This window comes from Lepidochelys kempii, chromosome 17, assembly GCF_965140285.1.
Source record: "Lepidochelys kempii isolate rLepKem1 chromosome 17, rLepKem1.hap1, whole genome shotgun sequence".
Lineage (NCBI taxonomy): Eukaryota > Metazoa > Chordata > Testudines > Cheloniidae > Lepidochelys > Lepidochelys kempii.
The window spans coordinates 23,846,584-23,871,133 of NC_136396.1; the positions used below are offsets into that span (position 1 = coordinate 23,846,584).

The 24,550-nt window shown below is 52.7% G+C and overlaps 2 protein-coding genes across 6 annotated transcripts in view; both read left to right on the plus strand.

The window, feature by feature from the left end:
• The first annotated feature begins 7,539 nt into the window (after window positions 1–7,539).
• LOC140899515 (claudin-3) lies at window positions 7,540–9,342 on the plus strand. Its single transcript, XM_073315145.2, has one exon. It carries the CDS (start codon window positions 7,961–7,963, stop codon window positions 8,603–8,605), a length of 645 nt encoding a protein of 214 aa, XP_073171246.1. The 5' UTR covers window positions 7,540–7,960; the 3' UTR covers window positions 8,606–9,342.
• Window positions 9,343–19,289: 9,947 nt separating this feature from the next.
• LOC140899671 (claudin-4) overlaps window positions 19,290–24,550 on the plus strand; it is a 41,652-nt gene continuing 36,391 nt past the window's right edge. For 2 of the 5 annotated variants that reach the window (XM_073315544.2, XM_073315546.2), the window contains exon 1: window positions 22,586–22,981. The gene's annotated coding sequence lies outside the window, so the exon portion shown is untranslated. Of the gene's footprint in view, window positions 19,347–22,585; window positions 22,982–24,550 lie in introns of those variants that run through there. The other 3 variants (XM_073315545.1, XM_073315543.2, XM_073315547.2) reach the window with 3 other exon arrangements.

Genomic DNA, 24,550 nt, shown 5'->3' on the forward strand with positions numbered 1-24,550 from the left:
GACTGTGAAGAACTTCAAAAAGATCTCACAAAACTAAGTGATTGGGCAACAAAATGGCAAATGAAATTTAATGTGGATAAATGTAAAGTAATGCACATTGGAAAAAATAACCCCAACTATCCATACAATACGATGGGTGCTAATTTAGCTACAACTAACCGGGAGAAAGATCTTAGAGTCATCGTGGAGAGTTCTCTGAAGACGTCCATGCAGTGTGCTGCGGCAGTCAAAAAAGCAAGTGGGATGTTAGGAATCCTTAAAAAAGGGATAGAGAATAAGATGGAGAATATCTTATTGCCCTTATATAAATCCATGGTGTGCCCACAACTTGAATACTGCGTACAGATGTGGTCTCCTCATCTTAAAAAAGATATACTGGCATGAGAAAAGGTTCAGAAAAGGGCAACTAAAATGATTAAGGGTTTGGAACGGGTCCCATATGAGGAGAGATTAAAGAGGTCAGGACTTTTCAGCTGGGAAAAGAGGAGACTAAGGGGGGATATGATTGAGGTCTATAAAATCATGAGTGGTGTGGAGAAAGTGAATAAGGAAAAGTTATTTACTTGTTCCCATAATATACGAACTAGGGGCCACCAAATGAAATTAATGGGCAGCAGGTTTAAAACAAATAAAAGGTTTCAGAGTAACAGCCATGTTAGTCTGTATTTGCAAAAAGAAAAGGAGTACTTGTGGCACCTTAGAGACTAACCAATTTATTTGAGCATAAGCTTTCGTGTAGCTCACGAAAGCTTATGCTCAAATAAATTGGTTAGTCTCTAAGGTGCCACAGGTACTCCTTTTCTTTTCACAAATAAAAGGAAGTTCTTCTTCACTCAGCGCACAGTCAACCTGTGGAACTCCTTGCCTGATGAGGTTGTGAAGGCTAGGACTATAACAGGGTTTAAAAGAGAGCTAGATAAATTCATGGAGGTTAAGTCCATTAAGGGCTATTAGCCAGGATGGGTAAGGAATGGTGTCCCTAGCCTCTGTTTGTCAGAGGGTGGAGCTGGATGGCAGGAAAGAGATCACTTGATCATTACCTGTTAAGTTCACTCCCTCTGGGGCACCTGGCATTGGCCACTGTCGGCAGGCAGGATACTGGGGTGGATGGACCTTTGGTCTGGCCCAGTCTGGCCGTTCTTATGTTCTTATGTAACAGGGAGAGGCCCAGAACTTGGATCTGGGCCGCCACCCCGCAAGATGGACTTAACTGAGGGGTCCTGTTTTCTGTACCTACAAGCTCTGTTTTAGACTGTGTTCCTTCTGTTTTGCCGGCCGTTCCCCGGTCTGACTGCGGAGTTGGGGTGCAGGGCCCTCTAGCTTCCACAGGCGCCCCGCCCGGGCAGACGTGCTGCGGGAAGCGCACGGTGTGGCAGACAGCATCACACTGACTCTCTGGGGCTCCACAACAACCACACACCCTTATCCTACCACCTAGATCCTTAAGAAATGCATAGGAGAAACTGAGGCACCCACACAGTACTCAGAGAAAACATTAAGAACATTCCCACTTCGTCACAACGGGTACAACACAATAAAATATATTGAAGCAGGCAAGTGCTGCTTCGGACTTTCCACTTTTAATTGACCCTTGTAATCTTGTGGGGCTGGCACATTGTAGTTTCATTTTACCCCAGCACCCCCACCTCTTATCACCCCCCCACCCAAACTCCCTCCCAGAGCCTGCAGCCAGCCCTCCACACTCCCTCCCAGAGCTAGCACCCAAACTCTGTCCCAGGGCCTGCACCCCTCACCCCCTCCTGCACCCCAACTCTCTGCCCTAATCCTGAGCCTCTCCAACACCCCAAACCCTTCATCCCCAACCCCACCCCACAGCCCTCACCCCTGCACCCCTTCCCTCCATACCCCCAATCCCCAAACTCCCTCCCAGAGCCTGCACTCCCTCCCTCTGCACCCCTTCCAACCCGCAAACTCCCTCCCAGAGCCTGCACCCCTCACCTGCTCCTACATCCCAGCCCAGAGCCTGCACCCAAACTCCATCCCTCAGCCTGCACCCCTTACCCCTTCCTGCACACCCACCCCCTCCCCACATACCCTCTCCTTCCCCCAAACTCCCTCCCAGAGCTTGCACCCTTCACCCCTTCCTGCCCCTCTACCACCTGCCCCAGCCCGGAGCCTACACCCAGCACCCAAACTCTGTCCCAGAGCCTGTACCCCTCACCCCCTCCTGCACCTCCACCCCCTGCCCCAGCCCGGAGCCTGTACCCAGCACACAAACTCCCTCCCAGAGCCTGCACCCCTCCTGCATCCCAATCCCCTGCCCCAGCCCAGGGCCTGCATACCAGACCTCAGCCCCCAACCCAAACTCCCTCCCAGAGCCTTAGGCAGGTGGGGGGTGGAGTTTGGGGATGTGGAGTTGGGGGGGGGCGGGTTCTGGGCACCACCAAAATTTCTACAAACCTGCCACCCCTGGGAGGATGGCATGGACTGCACCCTCAGCAAGTTCGCAGGTGACACTAAACTGGGAGGAGAGGTAGATACGCTGGAGAGTAGGGATAGGACACAGAGGGACCTAAACAAATTAGAGGATTGGGCCAAAAGAAATCTGATGAGGTTCAACAAGGACAAGTGCAGAGTCCTGCACTTAGAACGGAAGAATCCCATCACTGCTACAGACTAGGGACCGAATGGCTCGGAAGCAGTTCTATAGAAAAGGACCTAGGGATTACAGTGGACGAGAAGCTGGATATGAGTCAACAGTGTGCCCTTGTTGCCAAGAAGGCTAACGGCATTTTGGGCTGTACGAGTAGGGGCATTGCCAGCAGATGGAGGGACGTGATCGTTCCCCTCTATTCGACATTGGTGAGGCCTCATCTGGAGTACTGTGTCCAGTTTTGGGCCCCACACTTCAAGAAGGATGTGGATAAATTGGAGAGAGTCCAGCGAAGGGCAACAAAAATGATTAGGGGACTGGAACACATGATTTATGAGGAGAGGCTGGGGGAACTGGGATTGTTTAGTCTATGGAAAAGAAGAATGAGGCGGGATTTGATAGCTGCTTTCAACTTCCTGAAAGGGGGTTCCAAAGAGGATGTATCTAGACTGTTCTCAGTGGTAGCAGATGGCAGAACAAGGAGTTTTAGTCTCTAAGGTGCCACAAGTATTCCTTTTCTTCTTAGAACAAGGAGTAATGGTCTCAAGTTGCAGTGGGGGAGGTTTAGATTGGATATTAGGAAAAACTTTTTCACTATGAGGGTGGTGAAACACTGGAATGCGTTACCTAGGGAGGTGGTGGAATCTCCTTCCTTAGAAGTTTTTAAGGTCAGGCTTGACAAAGCCCTGGCTGGGATGATTTAGTTGGGGATTGGTCCTGCTTTGAGCAGGGGGTTGGACTAGATGCCCTGCTAAGGTCCCTTCCAACCCTGATAGTCTATGATTCTATGGTGCTTCCTTCCACATCTAGAACATTTTTTCATATGTTCATTTTTTTTACCTTTAATACTTTCACTCAGTTTTTCTCCATAGTCTTGTTGTTTCCTTTTCCTTATTAAGTCTATATTCACATCACTCTGTTTTCTTTTTAAAAAGTGCAATCGTTGTTGATTAAGTTTAGCAGTTTGGCAAATTCTCACTGCTCTTTCCAGATTTAGATCAGGCTCTTCTAACAGTCTTTTTCTTACACTGATATTTCGATGGCCATCACAATCTGATTTCCTGTCATTGACTCAGATTGACTCTGGAAATTACATGTCTGACGTCTTATCTTTACATCTGTTAAAATTATTCAAAAGTATCTTCCTCCATTTGATTTCTCGAGTGAAACTGAAATCTTTCAAATGTTTCATTTCTTTTTGGTAAACAGTATTTTTTTAAAGAAAAACTCATAGCCAGCTTGTTCTCTAACATTAAGCTCAAATGAATTATGTAATGAAATTGCTTCAGTACCCACAATACTCAACAAGATGGCAATGTTTTGTTCATCTTCCTAGTGAGCAGATCCCAATGTCCTCAAAAATAAATCAAATTCTCATTTAAACCTTTTCCAGTTTTCTGCAGCATTTCTGAACTTTTTTTTAAAAATGTGGGTACGCTTAATTGATCCATCTTATTTCATTCAAACCTAAGGTGTTTGTGTGTTTTTTCATTCTTCCAGTTCCTTGTATCACTTACCCCACTCCTGGGACCATGAAACGTTTTATGTTGAAGCAATCCACTAGTCTTTATGATCATTCATTGCTAGTAACTTAACAGGCGTCATAGTCAACATATAGACAGAGCATCTCAACTCAGGCCAGCCTAACCGGCTAACCTCGAGCCAGCAGTTAGCTCCTGCTGCCTGGAGATTCTGTTCATTCTCATGTCTCTTCTCACAGGATCTTGGGCCAATACTGCCTCCCAGTCTGTAAACACTAAGGCCCACAGATCCACAAAGGTACGTAGGGGCCTCATCTAGGGTTTCAGTGCCCGAGTCCATTTTAGGCTCCACTGTGATCCACAATGCTCCCGTGCACTGATGCCTGGAGGTGACTAAACTCATGTGGTGGATTTCAGGGTATACATTCCCTCAGTGCCTAAGTTTCTGCCTCTGAGCATGTGCCTGCTGCCTCCTCTAGGTGCCCAGACACCCACCTCCTGCCTAAGCCCCAGTGGGGGGAAGAAAGGCTTTCACTCACCTAGCTCAAGTGCAAGGTGCAATCCAGTCGGTGTGCCTGTAGGTCGCCTTCCAGATCAGCTCCCATTCAAAACCTGGCAGGAGGCAGTTCCTTTCAGCCCAGTGGTTAGAGCACTCACCTGGGATGTGGGAGACGGAGGTTCAAGTCCCACCTCTGCCAAAGTAGGGCACGGATTTGAACAGGGGTCTCCCACCTCCCAGGAGTGTGCGCTAGCCACTGAGCAATGGGATACTCTGAAATGGGGCTCCCACCATCTCTCCTATTGAAGCTGGTGGATTCAATAATTAACAAGTCTGTGGAACAGGGGGACTGGTCCCTGCATCTCCCAGGTGGATGCCCTCTCCACCAGGCCAAGAGCCATCCTCATGCACTCACTCTCTCTCTGGCCAAGTGACCATTTATCATGAGTAAGAGATAAGTCCCATGTCAGAGTATCCCAGAGCTTAGTGGTTACAGCTCATGTGCCCCTCCCCCCAAGACGTCTGTTCAAATCCCTTCTCCCCTCTGGCAGAAGGGGGACTGAACCTGAGTCATCCACGTCACAGGCCAGTGCTCTGAGCCCTGGGCTAAAAGTTGCAAGGTGGGCGGCAGCATCACCTCCTCCTCCTCCTCCTCCGGCCGTTTTGCAGTGAGGCAGGTACCGGTCTCATTCTCACAAGGAACCTCTTGGGCACACCAGCCGTCTGACTCCCTGTTCAGGGACTGCTAACCTCCCTGCAGCCCGGACTTAGGCACCCACCTCTGAGAAAGGGGCGTGGTTTAAGATACACATCTCCCATTGGCTATCCCCACCTCACATGCTGGCTTTTGTGGCTCGTGTCCCTCTCTTCCTTTGTGTTAAATGGGGCGCCTGGGTGCGGGATGCAGGCTGAGTGGATGGCAATGTGTTCCAGGGATTTTCAAGGCGCATACAGTTCAGCATGGCAATGCTTAGCAGCACTGCGCCTACATCTCTTTGTGGATCCAGGCCTGACAGCTATGTCCCTTAGGCTTGAATAGAGACTGGGAGTGGATGGGTCATTGCACAAAGTAAAACTATTTCCCCATGTTTATCCCCCACCCCCACCCCGCTCCTCAGACGTTCTTGTCAACTGCTGGAAATGGCCCACCTTGATTATCACTACAAAAGGTTTCCCTCCTCCCCCTCTCTCCCCCCTGCTTCTCCTGCTTGTAATAGCTCACCTTAAGTGATCACTCTTGTTACAGTGTGTGTGGTAACACCCATTGTTTCATGTTCTCTGTGTATATAAATCTCCCCACTGTATTTTCCACGGTATGCATCCGATGAAGTGAGCTGTAGCTCACGAAAGCTCATGCTCAAATAAATTGGTTAGTCTCTAAGGTGCCACAAGTCCTTCTTTTTGCATGATGAAAAGGGCTTTGAAACATGAGTGGCTTCGACAGAAGCAGTCATAAGGGCCTGTTCCAGTGGTGTAAGTGCTACGGACTGGCCTCCCCTTGACATTTGTTGCAGGTCAGCTTGAGTTACTCCATATTCAAGTGTCTGCCCTCCAGCTTTGCTGAGAATCCAACAGCGTGTTAACACTTTGGAAGTGGGATCACTGTGGTGGGATGAGTTTACCCACAGCAAGAGAGCTATGGTTGCAGCCAATGAACCAATTGACATGTATCTGCCGCATCCTTGTACTGCTAACCCATGAGCCTGGCTGGCTCTGTGAGTCATCCTATGCTTTTACCAGCTGTGGGTGCATCCTGCCCACGTCACCTTCCTGATTACATGCTGGTGTGAAGTCGGTTGTCTTTTGTGTTTCCAGCTCTTGTGTAGTTTGCACCCCTCTCTCGTGCTCCTGATCAATGAGCAGTCCTGCCTTGTGCTCCAGAGTGGTCCTGGTCTGAGATCCACTGCCCTGTGGAGAGAGCAGCTGTAATCAGGCCCATCTGAATGCTAGCCTCTGAGCCAGTGAAGGACAGGGCTCATGGCCAGGATCCTCGCCAGTACCCGCCACCCCCCGGGACAGGAGCTTGGGTCGGTTATACAAATCGGTTGGGGGGGCAGGGAGGCAGCAGGAATTGGGGGTGGGACAGGCGTGTTAATTGGCTGGTGTGTTTGGAGCAGCGGGAACATTAAGGACTCAGCCTGGGGTGTGACAGTCACATGTGGGCTTGTGGGATAGGTCCCCTTTGTGGAGAGCAGCTCTGCTAGCTTTGCCTGGGGGAGGATGGAGAGATTTCCTAGGGGGAAGAATAGGGAAATAATCTCCATCTGTCTCCAGCCCAGCAGGTCTTTTCCCCCTAAAATCTGCTCAGCCCAGCCCCTCTCCCCCTCCTCCCAATCTCGCTACTGTCTCTTTTTTCCTTTCGCATTTTCCAGTCGGGAGGAGAAGGGGAAAGTGGATGGGGTGGAGAATAGAGAACTCCTCCCTCGTCCAGAGGCAAGGAGAGCTGTGACTTCACTCAGCCTGGTGGGATGGGGCTGGTGTGTTCTCCCACACCTTTGGGACCACTGCCCACACCGACAGAGCAGCAGGAGGTCACTGCACCAGGGCTGGCTCCTAACCGCAGGACTTTGCTGCGTCTATACTGATTGCGTGTGTCTGTGACAGTCGATTCTGGCAGGTATGCAGGCTGATGGCTTGGTGCTGGGGGGATGCCTTGGTGAGGCTGGTGGCTTTCCTGCTGCCTGTCACCAGCTGATGCCTGAGGAGTGGATTCTCGGGCATGTGTCCATGGACCTCACCAGTCTGGACAGAGAGTTGGGTTTACGGCCTCCACTCTGACCCTGGAACACGAGCAGCTACTAAAAGCAGCGTGTTCCATTCCTGCCCTTTACAGGGTCTGCTGCATCCTCCCTGGAGTCTGAGATGACACCCCCAGGCAGCCCTTTCCAGGAAGCACAGGAATCCACTCCAGTCTTTCTCCTAATCCCTAGCACTGTGTCTGCCTGGCACCAGCCCAGCGAGCATCTGTCACCAGGGATGGCCATGAAAGCAGCAGGCTGGAACTCAGGGCCCCGCGGGGAAGGGTTCCAGCTCCACTCCTTGCCTCCTCCCCCATTCTCCTCTCTCACCAATGCCATCTCCATAAACAAAGGGGGAGTGGGGCTGGGGTGGTGGCAGAGGAGTCAGCGAAAGGAAAAGAGTCCGTTGGTGAAACCCCACCCCTGCGTGAGTGAGTAGCACTGAGGTAATGCAGCCCAGCCCTGGCTCCACTCACTGATATAAGGCAGCCACCAACACAGGTACACTCAGGAGTGAGCGGATCCTCTGGAGCCTACACAGACAGCGACAGGGGCCTGCAGGTGCTGCCAGCTAAGGAGTCCCGCTCCCTTTCTGCCGTTGGCTTGAAAGTATCTAGGGTGTGGCAACATGTCGATGGGGCTGGAGATCAGTGGGGTGGCCCTGTCGGTGTTGGGCTGGGTGGGCACCATCGTGTGCTGTGCAATGCCCATGTGGAGGGTGACGGCCTTCGTCGGGGACAACATCGTGACAGCCCAGCTCATCTGGGAGGGGCTGTGGATGAACTGCGTGGTGCAGAGCACGGGCCAGATGCAGTTCAAGGTCTACGACTCCGTGCTGGCGTTGCCCCAGGACCTGCAGGCGGCTCGTGCCCTGGTGGTGATCGCCATCGTGCTGGCCGTGCTGGGCTTCATGGTTGCCCTCATCGGAGCGCAGTGCACCAGGTGCGTGGAAGATGAGACAACCAAGGCCAAGATCACCATCATGTCTGGGGTGATCTTCTTGCTGGCTGGGATCATGACCCTCATCCCCGTGTGCTGGTCGGCCAACACCGTCATCCGCGACTTCTACAATCCTATGGTGATAGAGTCACAGAAGCGGGACCTGGGAGCCTCCCTCTACGTGGGCTGGGCAGCTGCAGTACTGCAGCTGTTTGGGGGGGCTCTGCTCTGCTGCTCCTGCCCCCCCAAGGATGAGAAGTACGCTCCAGCCAAGGTGGCTTACTCCGTTTCCAGATCCACCGGTCCCAGCTACGACAAGAGGAACTACGTGTGAGGGAGGCAGCCCAGCACCCCTCCCGCCTGCCCTGATCCATTCATCAGGCTGCTTCTGACTGTCACTGCCCCGCTGCTGCTCTCTGTAGCCCTTAGGACCCCAGGGCAACATGGCCACCCCTTGCTGCCCCAAGGACGACGGTTGGCTGGCTGCTCACCAGACTTTGACTGTCATTCCAATGGCTGGGTGGAGGAGGAACTGCTCCGTCTCCCTCAGGGCTGCTGGCGAGGGGAAGCAAGACTCTGGCTAAGACTCTCGTTTCTGTTTGTAGATACTTTGTCTTTGATCTATTGCACCCTGGCTCTGAGGCACCCTCATCCCCGCCGGCTGGAGAAACCCCACTGGGCTCCTTTCCTCCTTCAAACCCAACGGATTCCTCCAGCTGGTTCAGCTGGCACCCTGGCGAATTCTCTGGCTGGGGGTGGGGGGCGGATGGGTAACTAAGAGTGAAGAGGTATTTGTACTGAACGTGCCAGCAGCCTCTCCCAGCTGGCACTGGCTGTGCCCTTGGTGTTGGGACCCCTCCTTTTCCCTACCTCCCAGGAGTTTTCTCTGAGGCACTGCTGGGAGCACCCCCGCCCCCCACCGCCATTTACCCTTCCCTCCGGCCCTGAAAGGGAGACACTGGAGCTGATCGCTGTACGGGGAGAAGAATCTGTGCAAGCCGAACTCCAATCAAAAAGAAGAAATGCTGATATATATGCCAAAATCTCACAGGGCATGGTGGAGAGAGGCTACACCAGGGACACACAGCAGTGCTGCTTGAAAGTTAAGGAGCTCAGGCGAGCCTAACAAAAGACAAAGGAGGCAAACAGTCACTCCATCTCAGAGCCCCATACATGCTGCTTCTATGATCAGCTTGCATGGCATTCTAGGGGGGACCCTACCATTATCCCACCACTGTCCGTGGACACCTGCAAGGGGGGAGTCTTACGCAACAGGGAGGAGGAGTTTATGGATGAAGAAGAGGAAGAGGAGGAGGAGAATGCGCAGCAGGCAAGCGGTGAATCCGTTCTCCCCGGCAGCCAGGACCTTTTCATCACCCTGGAGCCAATACCCACCCAAGGCAGGATCCCCAATGCTGAAGCCGGAGAAGGCACCTCTGATGAGTGCACATTTGTAACTACAGGACAGGGTTTAAAAGCAATAGTGTTTAATGTTTGATTTGCCCTGAAGAATTGGGATGCATTCGCAGCCAGTTCAGCTACTGGAAAAGTCTGTTAACATGTCTGGGGTTGGAGCGGGAATCCTCTAGGGACATCTCCATGAAACTTTCCTAGAAAGCCTTTGCAGAAGGTTTCTGGGGAGTGCTGCCTTATTTCATCCTCCACGGAAGGACACTTTACCACGCCAAGCCAGTAGCAAGTAGTCTGGAATCACTGCAGCAGAAAGCATGGCAGTGAATGGTCCTGGGTTTTGGTTGCATTCAAGCAACATTCAGTCTATATCTTTCTGTGTTCGCCTCAGGAGAATGATACCATTCATGGTTACCTGGTTGAAATAGGGGAATTTTTGTAAGGGAACAGTAAAACGACCCCGTTCATGCTGGGCTGTTTGCGCTTGGCTAAAAGGGATCATCCCAGAGAATAGCCATGTGGTGGGGTGGGAGGAGGTGTGTGCTGCACATCCACCCGAAAACTGCAGCTCCTCCTTTTAAATGTGAAACCCAACCGGCATTGCTTGCTATGGGAAAGGAGGGCGCTGCAGTTTGAAACCATTCCTACATATTATGAAGGTGGAAGAAGCCAACCCCATGTACCAAAAGGCTTACCATGGCTGCCTGGAAACTGAATTCTGTTGCCCAGCCGTGTGTGTGTGATGTGTCACCATACCAGCGGGCGCTCAATATAAAAGAAAAAATGCGACCTTGTACCTAAAACACGTGCTGTCTGCTGTGAATTGCTTGATTCACTGTGAAAGAGATTCCCTTTTGTTCTCAGAAATGTATCATCTTAAATTTTACTCTCTCTTTTTATCTCCCCCCAGGTGCAAATGTTTCTATGCTCCCCTATCATCTCTGTCCCTGAGATTATCGCAGATTAGAAGGCAAAAAAAATGCACTCGCGATGACATGTTTTCTGAGCTCATGCAGTCCTCCCACACTGATAGGGCACAGCTTAATGCATGGAGGTATTCAGTGGCAGAGGCCAGGAAAGCATTAAGTCAGTGCGAAGAGCAGAGGCAGGAGGCGATGCTGAGGCTAATGGGGGAGCAAACGGACATGATGAAGCATCTGTTGGAGCTGCAGAAAAGCCAACAAGAGCACAGACCCCCGCTGCATCCACTGTATAACCGTCTGCCCTCCTCCCCAAGTTCCATATCCTCCTCACCCAGATGCCCAAGAATGCTGGCACGGGGGGGGGGGAGGCTCCGGGCACCCAGCCACTCCACTCCAGAGGATGGCCCAAGCAACAGAAGGCTGTCATTCAAACAGTTTTGATTTGTAGTGTGGCTACAATAAGCAATGTGGCCTTTTCCTTCCCTCCTCCTGCAACCCACCCCACCTGGGCGACCTTGTCAGTTATCTCACTTCTTTTTAATTAATAAAGAAAGAATGCATGGTTTCAAAACAATAGTTACTTTATTTCCTTTGCCAGCTGTGATTGAAGGGGGGGGAGGGTGGTTGGCTAACAGGAAATTAAAATCAACAAAGGAGATGGGTTTGCAGCAAGAAGAAACACACACAGCTGTCACACCGTAGCCTGGCCAGTCATGAAACTGGTTTTCAAAGCCTCTCTGATGTGCAGCACACCTAGCTGTGCTCTTCTAATTGCCCTCGTGTCTGGCTGCTCAAAATCAGCTGCCAGGTGATTTGCCTCAATCTCCCAACCCACCATAAATGTCTCCCCTTTACTCTCACAGATATTATGGAGCACACAGCAAGCAGCAATAACAATGGGAATGTTGGTTGCGCTGAGGTCTAACCTAGTCAGCAAACAGCACCAGCGAGCTTTTAAATGTCCAAAGGCACATTCTACCACCATTCTGCACTTGCTCAGCCTATAGTTGAACTGCTCCTTACTACTGTCCAGGCTGCTTGTGTACGGCTTCATGAGCCATGGGACCAAGGGGTAGGCTGGGTCCCGAAGGATAACTATTGGCATTTCAACATCCCCAATGGTAATTTTCTGGTCTGGGAAGTAAGTCCCTTCTTGCAACTGCTCGAACAGCCCTGAGTTCCGAAAGATGCGTGCATCATGCACCTTTCCCGGCCATCCCACGTTGATGTCGGTGAAACGTCCCTTGTGATCCACCAGTGCTTGCAGCACCATTGAGAAGTACCCCTTGCGGTTTACATACTGGTTGGCAAGGTGGTCCAGTGCCAAGATAGGGATATGCGTTCCGTCTATAGACCCACCACAGTTATGGAGCCTGATTGCAGCAAAACCATCCAGTATGACCTGCACATTTCCCAGAGTCACTACACTTGATAGCAGAACGTCAGTGATTGCATTAGCTACTTGGATCACAGCAGTCCCCACAGTGGACTTGCCCACTGCAAATTGATTCCCGACTGACCAGTAGCAGTCAGGCATTGCAAGCTTCCACAGGGCTATCACCACTCACTTCTCAACTGTCAAGGCAGCTCTTATCTTGGTATTCCTGCACTTCAGGGTGGGGGAAAGCAACTCACAAAGTTCAAGGAAAGTGGCCTTACACATGCGAAAGTTTCGCAGCCACTGGGAATAATCCCATACCTGCAGTACTCTGCGGTCCCACCAGTCTGTGCTTGTTTGCCGGGCCCAGAATCGGCATTCCACTGTATCAACCAGCCCCACTGCTGCCATGATGTCCCTATTGGAACAGCCCATGCTTTCAGGCATGTCTGTGTCCATGTCCTCATCACAATCGTCCTCGTGCTGGCGTCTCTTAGCCTGGTTCTGCACATACTCCAGGATAATGTGCGAGGTGTTTACAGTGCTCACAATAGCAGCGGTGAGCTAAGCGGGCTCCATGCTTGCCATGGTACGGCGTCTGCACGGGTAACCCAGGCAGGAAAAAAGGCGCAAAATGATTGTCTGCCGTTGCTTTCACGGAGGGAGGGAGGAAGGGGTGACTGACGACATGTACCCAGAACCACCCTCGACAATGTTTTTGCCCCATCAGGCATTGGGAGCGCAACCCAGAATTCCAATGGGCAGCGGAGACTGCGGGAACTGTGGGATAGCTACCCACAGTGCACCTCTCTGTAAGTTGATGCTAGCCACGGTATTGAGGACACACTCTGCCGACTTAATGCGCTTAGTGGAGACATACACAATTTACTGTATAAAATCAATTTCTAAAAATTGACTTCTATAAAATTGACCTAATTTCGTAGTGTAGACATACCCTTAGATAGTCCTGCTTCCGCTGCTTTGTACTGAGTTACATTTTTCAATAAAATTGTCCAGTTCCAGTAACAGCTGAGTGACGTGTCCTTCTCCGGCGTATGAAGCAAAGTGCTAGAAATCAGTTTTCCCTCCTCTGGCTGCAGGCTGCAGCCCTGGCTCGGGCTTCGGTCTGGAAGGGCAAGGGTGAACCAGAAAGCTCAGGTGAAAGTGACTTGTCAGGTCACTTTTCAGTAAGCCCTCTCCTCTCCCATGGGTTCATGCTGCAAACTCCCTCTTCACTATCTCCCCAGGCTGGGGCTGGACAGCGGGCCCAGGAGCTTACCCTTCCCAGGTCCCACCATCCCAGTGAGTGACAGAGTGGATTCCCATTCCAGTGAGGGGCAACCATGGAGACAAATATTTTACTGCTTTTTTGAACAGTCTCAAGGTAAAGACAGCACAGGTTAAGGCAGCTGTGTGGCAATAATTGTACTTGGTGGCTGAGTTGTTACAAACAAATTGCACTACCTTAAAGAACTAAATGTAGGAGTAAGTGATTTAAAGAAGTTCGTGAAAAGTTACAAATAGCTTTTGTAGAAATTGATAATACAGGGTTTGGAGGAAAGAAAACATTTGGGAGTTGTGGAAATAGTAAAAGGTAACTGTTGTGAAGATTTCAGAGTAACAGCCGTGTTAGTCTGTATTCGCAAAAAGAGAAGCTACAGCTCTAGCTCACGAAAGCTCATGCTCAAATAAACTGGTTAGTCTCTAAGGTGCCACGAGTACTCCTTTTCTTGTTGTGAAGATGTTAAAGAGTAACAGTTATGGTGTTACAAAAAGGAAGTTTTTGGTTTAATGATAAAACCCAGTTATATAAATGTAACTGTATGTGCAACTCTGTGCAGTCACATTGGATGGAAGCTTGGTAATTAAATTATCCAAGGGGGTCAGGTAGAGTGGCTACTCCCACCACTATGCTTCTGTACCCAGAAGTCTTTACAGCTATTCTGAGGGAAAATGGGCCCTTTTCCCACAGAAATGGTCTATAAGGGACTGCTGCAGGCAGCAGGCGGAGAGATAATCTGATCAAAATTATTTGACTACATTGGGTAATGTAACCAAAATCACTAAAGGAATGTAAGGGGTTTCTATTGGAACTTAACTTGGCTGCCCATGGTTGTGTCTAGTTGTACAAGATGGGAGTGTAATCAGGGTACAGTTGTGTAAAAAAGCGTAATCACAGTGCAAGGGATGTTAGACAAAAGAGAATTTTGGGTGCGTGCACAGGTAAAAGAAAAGGAAAAGGGGAGGAATGATGGGAACACTGAGCCTTGGGGTGGCTCTGGGGGATCAGACTGTCGCTTTGGTGGAGGTGCCTGAAAACTCTGTGGGCATGGGGGAGGCAGTTACACCTTGTGTAAAATTAATATGGCTAATGTAATGTTATGGAGGTTAAACTATGGAAGGAATGTGCATTTTCCCAGGACATGTGCAGTGTATATTGGAGAAGGGGTAAAAGAAATACAAACAAAACATGGTACTTAGTTAAAATTAAATGTGCTTTCTTTTTCAGATCTCTGTTTTGGAGCAGGAGATGAAAGTGGAAAGTAATCAGAGCTCTGGTGGAAGTGGATTGTGTCCCTTTTAAGGTAGTCTCTGAGCTGCTAATAGCTTTGGATCCAAAAGCAAGCCAACAAGCCTCTGTGTGGATGCAAATTACCTAGCTGATGGGGGAAGGAGAAAACTGCCCATAAGTAGCAGCACAAAGGAGCTGCAAATAATAAATACATCTGGTCAGCAAACAAACTACTAGAAGACTCAAATTATGACCCTCCAGGAAAGGGAGGTGAAAAAACAAGTCAAACCTGAAAATAAGGGGGACAGGTTAACCCAAAGGGGTGTGTGTGTGTGTACAGTGCAGAAATCTAAAGCTGTCTCTCAGCTATTACCTGAGAATAAACTTAAAGCTTGGTACAGCAGAGAAACTATTGCAAACCCGGTCTGTTGTACAAGAGGGGAAACTGAGGTACACCACCACATCAATTTCATAAATGACCAGTGAGTGGGGTAATTCACTAGCCTGACTATAGAACAAAATAAGGACAGCCTGGAGGTAATTCTTCTGTTTTTCTTGCATTTAGCAAGGAGATTTGTAAAAAGAAAGTGGTATTATTATTAAGCAATAATCTGTCCCCACAAGGGGGATGGAAATTGTTTCTTTCGTTTTTCAGACACTCTACAAGAAAGCTGGCGCCAGCAGAAGAATAATCCAGAATACCATGGATTTTTTTTGTGTTGTTTGTCTGTGGCGTTTGTCTTGTTGTGTTTCAATGAACAAAAAACCTCATGACATGGGTGAGGGATGGCTTCAAAAGGCTGACCTAGTGGGGAGATGTGTATGGGAATGCAAAATGCTCAACTAGGAGACCAGCACCTGTGTAATAGCTACCATGGCACCTGGAAATGGAACTGCAACTAAGGTGGTCCCCACAAGTCCTATGGGAATAATGAGAAGGGGAGGAGCTCACTGGGAATCAATGGAGGGGTGTGGGAAATGGTGCAAATGAAGAGATGTTTGGATGTGCCCCTCTGCTATGACTATGGAGGAGCACCCCCATTGGCCTATGGCAAGGGGTGGACAATTGGGTGTACTGTGTATGAGGTGTTTTGCTGGGAATGTACATATTACTGGGGGCACAATTACACTAGCCCATAACCAAACTACGCACATCTACATGCTGCTATCTGGACTTTGGTGCACAAATGGATCTGTGAATCTTATTGCTGTAAATAATCAAACCAGTTCATACTGCCTGATTCCGTACCAAGTGGTTAAGTTGGTTTGGACAATAACCCATTTCTCTGTGGACATTCAATGAACTTATAATATGGACAAAAACACGCAAAACATGCAGAGGCAGCTTGTTGCAACTGCCAGCAACTGGACACATGAAAATTTTGACCCTGTCTAAGGAGGAGAGGCAGTGTTTTGGGGGTGGCTTGGATGTTGGGGCATACTCCAGTTGTCAGAACTCTCAGTGTTGCTGTAAATTATCACAGCAGATGGTGTATTGTTAACTGTATTTGTGTTACATTGCATATGAAAGTGAACAAGGGAGGCACAACCCCCTAGAGAACAGCCACTAATCATAACCAACAAGTAATGTAGTAAGCCCTTCCCACCCCACAGTGTGCTAGACAACCTGGACCCAACCTTCTCAGGCCCACTCTAATGGGAAGTCTGGGACACTAACTGGGACAGGTGTGGTATGCCCATACGAGAGAAGGGGCAGGGCACCGTACTACACAAGGGGCAGTGGGACAAATAGAATAGCGACACCTTCCACCTTGAGGCCTGGCCCTGTCAGGAAATGTGTCGCCATATGTCCTGTATTTTTCCAGGGACACCTGGGCAGGAGGATCCCAAAAGAAAAAGAAAAAAACAAAAAGGGGTGGAGTGTTAGGATCTAGATATTCAGGCCTGTCTGCAAAGGCCTAGACTCTAAGAATTTAGGTGTATGTTTATCATTTATCTAGTTATAGAGGTATAAAAGAAAGAATCAAAATTACTGTCTGCCTGTTGATAGGGCCTTTTCTCACTGTGACAGTCTGAGGCCCTGTTCTTAGGCTAAGGCCTTTGGCTAAGCAGCAGAGGCAGCCATAAGCTGGGAAGCGAACGGTCACATCCTCACATTCCAACCTAGTCCCATTGAAAGAAGGTGCTATTGGGCTGTTAGGAATACACTCCTGTCCTGATAATGCCTATCACCTCCAGAGAAAGGGAAGAGCCTAGAAGATGTAAATGGAAACTTAGTTTGATAGCATCCTGTCTGGCAAGAACTCACTTATCAATAGCTGGGAAGTGAAATCCTCATTTCTGTGTTCTATCACTGTAGTCCCCATTTCCCCATTGTTTGTCTGTATAATATCTGTCTGGTTCTGTGATTGTTCCTGTCTGCTGTGTAATTAATTTTGTTGGGTGTAAACCAATTAAGGTGGTGGGATAGAATTGCTTAGATAATCATGTTACACTATGTCAGGATTGGTTAGTTAAATTTCAGAAAAATGATTGGTTAAGGTATAGCTAAGCAGAACTCAAGTTTTACTATATAGTCTGTAGTCAATCAGGAAGTAAAGGTGGGAATGGGAACAGGGAATGGGGATGGGGGATTGGAATCATGTTTTGCTAAGGGTGGGGAATGGGAAAAGGGACACAGGTAAGGCTCTGTGGTGTCAGAGCTGGGAAGGGGGACACTGACGAAGGAAACTGGAATCTTTGCTTGCTGGAAGTTCACCCCAATAAACATTGAATTGTTTGCACCTTTGGACTTCGGGTATTGTTGCTCTCTGTTTGTGCAAGAAGGACCAGGGAAGTGGGAGGGTGAAGGAATAAGCCCCTCACAGATAACAGAGCACAATCGGGTTTAATGGGACATTCCCAATCGACTAATTTTCTATTTCACTACCAAATGTTAAATGTGACCTGAATATCGGGACGAATGGTGTCCCGATTGTACGTCGCGCAGATGTCCGCCACCAGGTGCAATCCCTGCTTGCCGGCTTAGCAGTGCGCAGCCCCGGCCTGCCCTGGGGGGAATCGGCATGTGCAGAGGCAGGTGTCTCCATTCCTTCGCTCTGCCAGGAGCTAGGTGGACCAGTCTGCACACCCCGCTGGGCGGAGGATGCAGCTATTACCTCTGTGGGGCACCTACCCCCCTTGCAAAAACAGGTGGTGAAAGAAAAGCTTTGAAATATCAACTCACTGATTCTAGCAGCCTCCCCTATTGAGCACAGAGCCACATCCCATTTCAGAGCCGGTAGTTTTAGCCCTTCCCCTGCATCCCCGGAGCCGGCTGCAGGGGAACCCCTGCCCGGCTCTGCAAGTCAGGGCTCCCTGCGAGCTGACCTGCCCAGCCCTTCTTAGGGGCACCTCCAGTGCAGAGTGATTCCGCTCCAGGGCTGTCACTCAGCCCTGGGTGCCGAGAGCCATTGGAACACTCCAGCCTGGGGCTGGGCTGGAGAGGAGGTTAGCAACCACCTGGGCTCAATTGGTTGGGGTGGGTTTTCCTCTGTTGTTGCTGCAGAGGGAGTTTCCCAGATGGCAGAGCTTTCTGGGGGTGCTGCCCTGCCCCTTAAAATAAATGGGCAACTTCAGTTCACTTTGGATCAGTCGGATCCCAAGGCTTGTTCGCCAAGAGGAGGTTTGGAGCTGATGCAGCACTAAGCCTGGTCACAAAGAGCTGGCAGGTGACAGCTGAATTGAAGTCTGACTTTTATTCCTAGCCTCAAGGAAAGGGCAGCCGGGTTTACACTGGTAACTCAGTGGCGCCAGGCCCACACTCAGAAGGGGCCCTGGCATGGCCTGCTCCATTTGTGCTGCACCCCAAGATCCCACCAAGCCTGCTGGCTCCTCTCCACCCTGTGCCCTGGCCAGACCCCAGTGCAGCTCCAGTTCTGGACAGTCTCGTGCCCACCACCTCTAGGGCCCTGCCTGTCTCCTCAGCGCTGAGCCACCATGAACGGGTGCAGAAGTGGGGCCAGACTCAGCCAGTGGGGGGAGGTGAGTGTGGCAGGTGGCTTGGCTGGGCCCCTCCAGGCAAGTGGGTCCTGAAGAAGCCTGGCAGGGGCAGGCCCTGGCCTGGCTGATCACACTGCTCCCAAGAGTGATTCCCTGCCCCGGGACTGGCCCATGCCATGTTGCTGGCTCAGCCCAGTTGACACTCACCTCAGGGACCTGCTGGCTGCTTCCCAGGAGCTGCCCCAGGTAAGCACTGCTGGGACCCACCCCTGCACCCGCTACCCCCGCCTTCAGATGAGGAGGTGAGCAGCGGGAAGGGTGGAGCCGGCCAGGGGCAATGGGACATGGGTGGCATGGTCAGAGGCACACTGGTCCGCCTGGCCCTGTGCTACCAGTGTGCCCCTTCCTGTTGGGGGTGGGCCCATGCTGCGCTACACAGCTCCCCTGCCCAGCGCCCCCTGGATCCACTATGCCCAGAGCCCCCCCCACAACCCTTCCACCACAAATGCACATTGCTGTGCACACCACCACCCCTGCCCAGCACCCCCGCCACCCACAGCCCCACCACAGCTGCCCAGCACCCCACACAGAACCCCCCACTTGCTAGTTTCCCAATACACACAGATTTCCCCTCCCTCCCAGTGCCCTTCCCCAGAGCCCCACCACCACAACTACACAATGCCCCTGTCATAAATATAAAGGGAAGGGTAAACACCTTTAAAATCCCTCCTGGCCAGAGGAAAAATCCTCTCACCTGTAAAGGGTTAAGAAGCTAAGATAACCTCGCTGGCACCTGACCAAAATGGCCAATGAGGAGACAAGATACTTTCAAAGCCAGAGACACAAAGGCTCTCTCTGTCTGTGTGATGCTTGTGCCGGAGACAGAACAGGAATGGAGTCTTAGAACTTAGTAAGTAATCTAGCTAGGTATGTGTTAGATTATGATTTCTTTAAATGGCTGAGAAAAGAACTGTGCTGAATAGAATGACTATTCCTGTCTGTGTGTCTTTTTTGTAACTTAAGGTTTTGCCTAGAGGGATTCTCTATGTTTTGAATCTAATTACCCTGTAAGGTATCTACCATCCTGATTTTACAGAGGTGATTCTTTTATTTTTTCTTCTATTAAAATTCTTCTTCTAAGAATCTGAATGCTTTTTCATTGTTCTTAAGATCCAAGGGTTTGGGTCTGTGTTCACCTATGCAAATTGGTGAGGATTTTTATCAAGCCTTCCCTAGGAAAGGGGGTGTAGGGTATGGGGAGGATTTTGGGGGGAATGACGTTTCCAAGCAGGCTCTTTCCCGGTTATTTATCTGTTAGACGTTTGGTGGTGGCAGTGATAAGTCCAAGGGAAAAGGTAAAATAGTTTGTACCTTGGGGAAGTTTTAACCTAAGCTGGTAAAAATAAGCTTAGGAGGTTTTCTTGCAGGTCCCCACATCTGTACCCTAGAGTTCAGAGTGGGGAAGGAACCTTGACACCCACACAGACCCCCACTGCCCTGGCACACACAGATCTCCCCCACTGCCCAGCGCCCTCCACACCCTCACAGCCCAGCATCCCCCACAGACCTCTCAGACACTCACTCCATCACGCCCTGCCCCCTTCCCTGGCCGCAGTCATCAGCCCTGCTGGGAATTCTCTGGCTCCTAGGGTCAGAGCGGCAAGGGGGGGTCTCCAGACTCTCCATATGCTGCGCCTGCCACAAGTGCAAGCTCCGTGGCTTCCATTGTAGGGAAAAGCACCAATGGGAGCTGCTGGAGCCATGGACCAGGCTTGCAGGCGGGAGCAGCCCACAGACTCCCCTGCCCCCCCCAACCCTAAGAGCCAGAGGGATCTGCCGGGGGTGGGGGATCCCAGCGGTGCCTACCTGGGGCGGCTCCCAGGAACTATCTGGCAGGTCCCTCTGGCTCCTAGGATCAGGGGCGGCTGAGGGGTCTCCACATGCTGCACCCCTGCTCCGTGGCTCCCATTGGCCGTGAAAAGCACCAATGGGAGCTGCCGGAGCCACAGAGCAGGGCTTTTGCAGGCGCCAGCAGAGTGCAGAGAGCCCCCTGTCCTCCCGCCCCTGACCCCACCTAACCGGATTGGACCCGACCCGACCTTAAGAGCCAGAGGGACCTGCTGCGGGGCAAGGTGGGGAGTCCTGGGGAGTGCTGGGGCTGCTTACCTGGGGAGGATCCCAGGAAGCATCTGGCAGATCCCTCTGTCTCCTAGGGTTGGGGTGGGCGCTAGGGTGGGGGAGCAGGGGGCTCTCTGTACGCTGCTGGCACCTGCTAGCCCCACCCCTGCAGCTCTGATTGGGCAGGATGGAGCCGGTGCAGCACACGGCAGCGAAGACCCTCTCGCAGCCTCTGCCTAGCTAGGGGCCGCACTGCAGACTCCTGCTGGAGGCCGCTTCCTTGTTTGGAGGCAGGAGCTGCCCCACAGCTCCCACCCCCAGGTATGTGCGGTCCCATACTGCAAACCAAAATATCAGGACAAAGAGCGTCCTGACCAATGTACGGTCGGGATGTGGGAAAATAACTTAAAATCGGGACTGTCCCGATATTATCAGGACGTCTGGTCACCCTAGAAATGACTGTCTAGGAAGGAGTACTGCAAAAAGGGATCTGGGGGTCATAGGGAATCACAAGCTAAATCTGAGTCAACAGTGTAACACTGTTGCAAAAACAGCAAACATCCTTCTGGGATGTATTAGCAGGAGTGTTGTAAGCAAGACACAAAAAGTAATTCGTCCGCTCTACTCTGCGCTGATTAGGCCTCAACTGGAGTACTGTCTCCAGGTCTGGGCGCCACATTTCAGGAAAGATGTGGACAAATTGGAGAAAGTCCAGAGAAGAGCAACAAAAATGATTAAAGGTCTGGAAAACATGATTTATGAGGGAAGATTGAAAAAATTGGGTTTGTTAGTCTGGAGAAGAGAAGACTGAGAGGGGGCATGATAACAGTTTTCAAGTACATAAAAGGTTGTTACAAGAAGGAGGGAGAAAAATTGTTCTCTTTAACCTCTGAAGACAGGACAAGAAGCAATGGGCTTAAATTGCAGCAAGGGAGGTTTAGGTTGGACATTAGGAAAAACTTCCTAACTGTCAGGGTGGTTAAGCACTGAAATAAATTGCGACGGGAGGTTGTGGAATCTCCATCATTGGAGGTTTTTAAGAACAGGTTAGACAAACACCTTTCAGGGATGGTCTAGAAATAATATTTAGTCCTGCCATGAGTTCAGGGGACTGGACTAGATGACTTCTCAAGGTCCCTTCCAGTCCTATGATTCTATGTATTGTAACTGCAGAGTCATTTATCTGTCAATATAGTTATTAAAATGAGAAGAAGAAAAGTGAATGATTTTATGGTTTCACAGTAGTGAGGGTAAGTGGAGTCCTGCATGCGCAGCCAGGGAGTGACGTGTTTTGTGGGCATTAAAGATTGTCTTTTCAACCCGCAATTCTTAAATGCACACACTGGCAGAGGACTACAGGGGAGCTAAGGAGTCAAAAGACAGACTAAAAAGCATGATTTGGGGGCCCCGAGTCACGTTTTTTGGTGTCTTGAGGCTGACAGCCATGTGCCCATGTACCCCAGAAGGGCTGCTGGGGAAAGGTGGCTCAGGCCACCTGGATGAAATTTTTTCTGACATAGAATCCCAGACAGGTAGAGCCGGAAGGGATCCTGAGACATGCCTGGCAGCTATTAGCCTTCTTAAAAACCTCCAGTGGGTAGGATTCCAGGACCCAGCTTGGAAGTCTGTTCCAGAGCTTGACTGGGGGGGAGGGGAGTGTAGTGGGAGATTCCGGGGAGCAGGGGTTAGTGTTGCCAATTTTGATTGGATGTATTCCTGGGCGTTCATCGCATGACATAATCTTCAATTAAAGATTAATCTTTAATTCCTGTCAACTCCCGGACAATCCTGGTGGGTTGGCAACCTTAGCACGTGGATACTGGGAGCCCGGCGCTGCGGGATGCAGGGAGCGGGGGAATGGCTGGAGCCTGGCCGAACTCTCCAGGGCCTTCCGGGGAGGCTTGAGGCTGCCCGGCCCAGCCGAGATCCCGGAGGGACTTCCCCGCAGCGCCACAGAGCCTGCCGGGAAGGAAGCGGCTGCTCTCGGGTGCGGGTGACTCACAGCCCTGGGAGTCCCGATGGCGGGACCTGTGTCCCCGTGAGTCAGGACCACGCACGGGAGCGAGTATCGGCTCCGCAACCGAGAGCCCGGCCCGCGTCACACACACGCCCCCGCCGCCCTGCAACCCCCCCGCTGCTGCCCCCAGTCCCCGCCCGGCGCCCGCATCCCCGGCGCCGCGGCCCCCCACCGCCCGGCCGGTTCCCGCATCGCCGGTCAGCCCCGCTCACACCGGGCCGGGGGCCGGTCGGGGTCGATCTGGTCCGGGGTCCCCGCTGGCGCCCCTGCCCGCTCCTCCCCGCCTCTCCTGGGCGCCCAATCCCGGCCGCGGAGGCCGCTCCCCTCCCAGCCGCACCTGCAGCCGGGAGCCCCTAAGCCCGCAGCCGCCGCTCGGAGCGCTCGGCCGCTAGCCGCGGACCCAGGTCCCGGTGAGTGACCGGAGCGCGACCTGCCCCGGGGCTCCCGGACTGGCTGGCTGGCTGGGGTGCCCGTCTGGGACCTCGGTGCCCCATGGGGGGCTGGGGAGGGGCTGGCTGTCCCGACTGGGACCTCGGTGCCCCATGGGGGGCTAGGGAGGGGCTGGCTGGGGTGCCCGTCTGGGACCTCGGTGCCCCATGGGGGGCTGGGGAGGGGCTGGCTGTCCCGACTGGGACCTCGGTGCCCCATGGGGGGCTAGGGAGGGGCTGGCTGGGGTGCCCGTCTGGGACCTCGGTGCCCCATGGGGGGCTGGGGAGGGGCTGGCTGTCCCGACTGGGACCTCGGTGCCCCATGGGGGGCTAGGGAGGGGCTGGCTGGGGTGCCCGTCTGGGACCTCGGTGCCCCATGGGGGGCTGGGGAGGGGCTGGCTGGGGTGCCCGTCTGGGACCTCGGTGCCCCATGGGGGGCTAGGGAGGGGCTGGCTGTCCCGACTGGGACCTCGGTGCCCCATGGGGGCTAGGGAGGGGCTGGCTGTCCCGACTGGGACCTCGGTGCCCCATGGGGGGCTAGGGAGGGGCTGCCTGTCCCGACTGGGACCTCGGTGCCCCATGGGGGGCTAGGGAGAGGCTGGCTGTCCCGACTGGGACCTCGGTGCCCCATGGGGGGCTAGGGAGGGGCTGGCTGTCCCGACTGGGACCTCGGTGCCCCATGGGGGGCTAGGGAGGGGCTGGCTGTCCCGACTGGGACCTCGGTGCCCCATGGGGGGCTAGGGAGGGGCTGCCTGTCCCGACGGGGACCTCGGTGCCCCATGGGGGGCTAGGGAGGGGCTGGCTGTCGCAACTGGGACCTCGGTGCCCCATGGGGGGCTAGGGAGGGGCTGGCTGTCCCGACTGGGACCTCGGTGCCCCATGGGGGGCTAGGGAGAGGCTGGCTGTCCCGACTGGGACCTCGGTGCCCCATGGGGGGCTAGGGAGGGGCTGGCTGTCCCGACTGGGACCTCGGTGCCCCATGGGGGGCTAGGGAGGGGCTGGCTGGGGTGCCCGTCTGGGACCTCGGTGCCCCATGGGGGGCTAGGGAGGGGCTGGCTGGGGTGCCCGTCTGGGACCTCGGTGCCCCATGGGGGGCTAGGGAGGGGCTGGCTGGGGTGCCCGTCTGGGACCTCGGTGCCCCATGGGGGGCTAGGGAGGGGCTGGCTGGGGTGCCCGTCTGGGACCTCGGTGCCCCATGGGGGGCTAGGGAGGGGCTGGCTGGGGTGCCCGTCTGGGACCTCGGTGCCCCATGGGGGCTAGGGAGGGGCTGGCTGGGGTGCCCGTCTGGGACCTCGGTGCCCCATGGGGGGCTAGGGAGGGGCTGCCTGTCCCGACGGGGACCTCGGTGCCCCATGGGGGGCTAGGGAGGGGCTGCCTGTCGCGACGGGGACCTCGGTGCCCCATGGGGGGCTAGGGAGGGGCTGGCTGTCGCGACGGGGACCTCGGTGCCCCATGGGGGCTAGGGAGGGGCTGGCTGTCCTGACTGGGACCTCGGTGCCCCATGGGGGGCTAGGGAGGGGCTGGCTGGGGTGCCCGTCTGGGACCTCGGTG